Consider the following 4,662-nt stretch of genomic DNA (forward strand, 5'->3'; position numbering starts at 1 on the left):
AGATGAATTAATCTTCCACTTAGGGGTATTAAAGTACTCCTATGTTTTTTTATTTCTCTCTATTAAGGAGATGATTGTTATGCAACGGCAAACATCATTAAGTACTAGTTTAAATTAAATAATACTATTAAATTTTACTATTCTATCAACATTTTGCACTCTCTTCGTCCTTGATTAAGTGGGACATTTTATTTGAGAATTAAGAAGAAAAAGCTCAATGAATTCAATAAAGAGAAAAATAAAGTACAAATAAAGAAATTAAAAAAAGAAAGATAATAAAAATTAATTTAGCAGATTATCACTATGACCCACCATTACAACTTATTAAACACTAATAATAGTGTCAGTTACATTATCCACTAATATTATTTTTAACTTCACCAATTGTATAATAATTCCCGTGTCATTTTAAATATGATGTTCATTATTATATTTATGAAGACAATTTTAAATTATCGAGGAAGATAAAAATCATATATGCTGTCTAGAAAATCATAAATATTTTCTTCAAATTTATGGGTTCATAACTATTTTGTTTGTAAACTTGATTGGGTTGCATAGTCTTCATTTTCATGACTGCTGTGTGTGTCTTCATTGTTAAGATTTGTGGAGCTACTGATCAAATTTTTATTAAATTTAGTTAAGATTATGGTTAAAATAGTACATTTGTCATTATTTTATGGGAATGAAAATTTGATTGATACCTCAATATATGGAAATAATCATTCTTTCAAACTGGGTCCGACAACTATGCACTACCGTAATCTTGTTTTCAATAATGCTATGAATCTATGCTCACATCACCTAATTAATTTGGTTAGTTTAATAGGCAATCACATGAAAAATATTTTAATGATCACTTGTACTAAATTTAAGAAATGGAGAAAGAATCAACACTATAGCTAATTAAAATAAAACGTGTCAAATATATATGGAAATAAATATGAGTAAATGATCAAAAACGGCTTCATTGCAATCATATAATATGGTATTATTATCGGCATCTGATTATAGCATCAACAAAATTACCTTTTAAATCAAAATATACATTATAAATTATTACACACATAAGAGGAAGGAAATTAGCATATTCATCGTTATATATTTAATTCTCTCTTAGTTTTTCATAATAAAAGTCTTTGGAATGCACCCTTTTGCTTGATTACATACAGGTATGCATACATTAAGTTGATTTATAGTCATCTCTCATAACTCTTAACAAATTTTTATGCTTTGTACAATAATTAACAAACATATATTCCAGCAGTATGATAAAAATGAGGCCTAAACAGATAAATGCAATGAGCTACAGGCGAGAAATGACATTGGCATATATATTAATCATATTTATGATGATGATGGCACTCAACTATAGCACGGTTTCAAAGTCCTGCTTTTTGGGTCGTCAAATTAGTAAGTATCCATAACATAATCTATATATTCTAGTACCAAGCATTATCAAATGATAACTACTTTAATGTAATAACTGTGATAATCTCATCAATTCAGTTATTTAAAAATGTCAATATATATTGTATTATCATTTTTAATATACTGATTAATGAGTTATCACAATTATCACATTAAGCTAGTTATCATTCTAACACGGATGACAGAATACGGAGACCATAGCAGAATGAAGAACTACTCCAACGATAGATCCGACATGTATGAATTCACGGGCGACGTACGGCTGCAGGGAAGTCGAACCACCATTTTCATAGGATCACCGATCGACAACAACATTCCCCACGAAATAAAACCATACGCGAGGAAATACGACCGCTCGAGCTTGGTAGCCATCTCTTCTATCCAAATAAAGGCAGCACCCCCCGAAAAACTCCCGGTTTGTAGGAAAACCCTGGACGTCCCGGGCATCCTCTTCTCCACAGGAGGATACACGCATAACTACTTCCACAGCATCACCGATGTGATGGTCCCGCTCTTCGCCACCTCCCAACGCTTCAACCGCAACGTCATCTTCCTCGTCACCAACCACAATGCTTCTCGCTTCACCACCGAGCACAGAAAAACCCTAGAGAGTCTATCCAGACACGAGGTGGTTGATATCGATATAGAGAATCGAACTCTTTGCTTCACAAATATGATTGTGGGACTCAAAGCTCACCCATTCGATCTATCCATTGATCCATCCCCGTTTTCGAGCCTCTCCACTCGAAACCTCACAAGGCTTCTACGCAGCATATACTCCTTGAAGAGAGACTCGGTGGGCGATCACAATCGGCCTCGGTTGCTCGTCGTTTCAAGAAAAAGAAAACGTAGGTTGGCCAATGAGGTCCAGCTGGTTGAGCTCGCACGGGAGCTGGGATTCGACTATGTCTTACAGGATTTGGGAGACCATCTCGAGTCCGCCGCCAAAATCGTCAACTCCATCGACGTCCTGGTGGGAGTCCACGGAGCTGGTCTCACAAACATGGTTTTTCTGCCTGAAAATGCCAGTAAGTCTATCTGTAATTAAATTTAAATGGATTTACATTAATGATTTTTTTTTTTTTTTTTTGTGGTCAGTTGTGATCCAAATTATACCGTTAGGGATGACAGATAACGCGAGGGGAATGTTTGGGGCGAATCCGGAGGAGATGAAGTTGAAGTATTTGGATTATATAATCACCCCGAATGAGAGCTCCCTTTTAGGGAAATTTCCCAACAACAGTCTAATATACACAAACTCTACACAATATTGTGAGAATATAGGACCTCAAGATTGTTACAATATCTTTTATCAACTACAGGATGTCAAACTTGATTTAGCTAGATTTAAGGATACACTATTGAAAGCCTTGGACATCATGGCTGCTTAATTCATTTATTCCACGAGGCTCTGCGTGTTGTAATAAGACTTAGTATTTAATATTTAGTACAATATTTTACTGTAATTTATTATATACACCTATTGTCATATTTTGACAGTTACTATATTAGTTCATTTCTATGTGCAATTTTGGTCCATAATAAAAAAAGGAAAAATTGTAGCCATATGTGGAGTTATATACACATTTTAATTCCAAATACGAACATTATGGATTTCGATCTTTCATAATTATAACGCCACTATTTACTATATACCAAATCCAATATATCAACCAAAACGAGACCTTACTTTGGCCATGTGTTCATTCATCATAATAGAGAGGTCATAGCCATTCAACTTTTATTGGAACATTACATCCACTTTACTGGAGACGCGAATAATTTAAAGTCAAGAAATCAACTTATTTTCCTAAACGAAATTCTAACAAAATAGCATGTCTCATATTATCTCAACATTAACTCACTATTTTGATTAAATTTATTACAGAAACATGAAGATATTATTATAAAATAAATCCTACTTAACAGTTGATACTTTAACTGAAGCCTAGAAAATTTATATTCACTAGTTAGTCGTTACATTAAAAAAACTGTCAAATCAAGAGTTGTGGCTGTGTAATTTTTTCATTTGACTCGCTTTTATTTTACTACTAAAATTATCACACAAATGTACAAGACTAATTCAACAATGACAAATAATAGCATTGTATCCCACAAAGACTATAGTGTCAACCTAAGTATCAAAACCAAATTCAGTTACTGTCAATCAAATTGGATTTTTGTTCCTACTTCAACTACTGATGTGACTCAAATTTTAGTTCTTTATTGTATTGTTTTTACACACATTTTCAAGTGAAAATGGACTCATTTTGATATATTGTAGGACAAAAGACCAATCCATAAGAGAGAGAGGAGGAAGAAAACAAAGGTCTGAATCTGATCAGTAATCAGCCCTTCAAGATTAACTTAAAATGCTTCTACAATTTCACCATTGCATTCACCTTCGAAAGAGCTTCGCGTGGATACCTCACACGCCTCAATCAGAGTCCGGATGAAGAAGATACGGCTGTTTTACGAAGATTGCGCAATGTAGTGCAAAATGCGCGACCCGACATTCAAAATGCCCGACCTGATTGAGAGTTAGACAAAATGCCCAATCGGGCGTTTTTCAAAGTGCAGATCACCCGACCGGGCAAATGGTACTGTGTAACAGTTCGCCCTCCTAGGGTACAATAAATGCGGCGGCTGCTACCAAACGGACTCTAAAGAAGTAAACATAGGCTAGGGTTTTATTTAAAGAGTGTTGACCATAGCATTTAAAGGAAACATCAGAGCAGTAAAGCAACAACTTAACCTAGAAGCTTGAATAAGAAAGAGAAAGGGGTATCTTAAATAACGATCAAAATCTCAAGAGTACGACATAATATCCAAGATAAAAATCATAAGAAAAGGGCTAAGGCCTCAAATCGAAGGCAAGATGCAAATATCCCAAAAACAAATCCTAAAGTGTATCAAAATTCAGCGGAAGACGACCAAGAGAAAGAGTAGCTATGTATGAGGACACAACTACGCTTGAAGTTCAAAATATCCATCTTAATTAGTTATCATGCTCAACACCCGCCACCGCTCGTCATTGTTCAACCTGCACATAAGGAAAACACATGCAGGACTAAGTATTTTGAAATACTCAGTGAGCTCATTGCCAAAACATTTTATAAGTTATGCCACCCTTACCAAGTGAACTCGAGTTTTAAGCAGTTATAAGAGAATATCACGAGTATCACAAAATATATTTTCATAGACTGGCTAGTCAAAATAACTCCCCATTTT

The 4,662-nt window shown here is 34.5% G+C and overlaps 1 protein-coding gene across 1 annotated transcript; it reads left to right on the forward strand.

The window, feature by feature from the left end:
* The first annotated feature begins 1,495 nt into the window (after positions 1-1,495).
* LOC125191647 (alpha-1,3-arabinosyltransferase XAT3-like) lies at positions 1,496-2,886 on the forward strand. Its single transcript, XM_048089043.1, has 2 exons — positions 1,496-2,459; positions 2,530-2,886. Exons 1-2 carry the CDS (start codon positions 1,562-1,564, stop codon positions 2,820-2,822), a joined length of 1,191 nt encoding a protein of 396 aa, XP_047945000.1. The 5' UTR covers positions 1,496-1,561; the 3' UTR covers positions 2,823-2,886.
* The last annotated feature ends 1,776 nt before the right edge of the window (positions 2,887-4,662 follow it).

Source organism: Salvia hispanica, chromosome 6 (genome assembly GCF_023119035.1).
Source record: "Salvia hispanica cultivar TCC Black 2014 chromosome 6, UniMelb_Shisp_WGS_1.0, whole genome shotgun sequence".
Lineage (NCBI taxonomy): Eukaryota > Viridiplantae > Streptophyta > Magnoliopsida > Lamiales > Lamiaceae > Salvia > Salvia hispanica.

Coding starts and splice junctions, on each gene's coding strand:
- LOC125191647 (XM_048089043.1), top strand. CDS start 1,562: ATGAGTTATCACAATTATCACATTAAGCTAGTTATCATTCTAACACGG. Junction 2,460..2,529: donor TTTTCTGCCTGAAAATGCCA/GTAAGTCTATCT, acceptor TTTTGTGGTCAG/TTGTGATCCAAATTATACCG.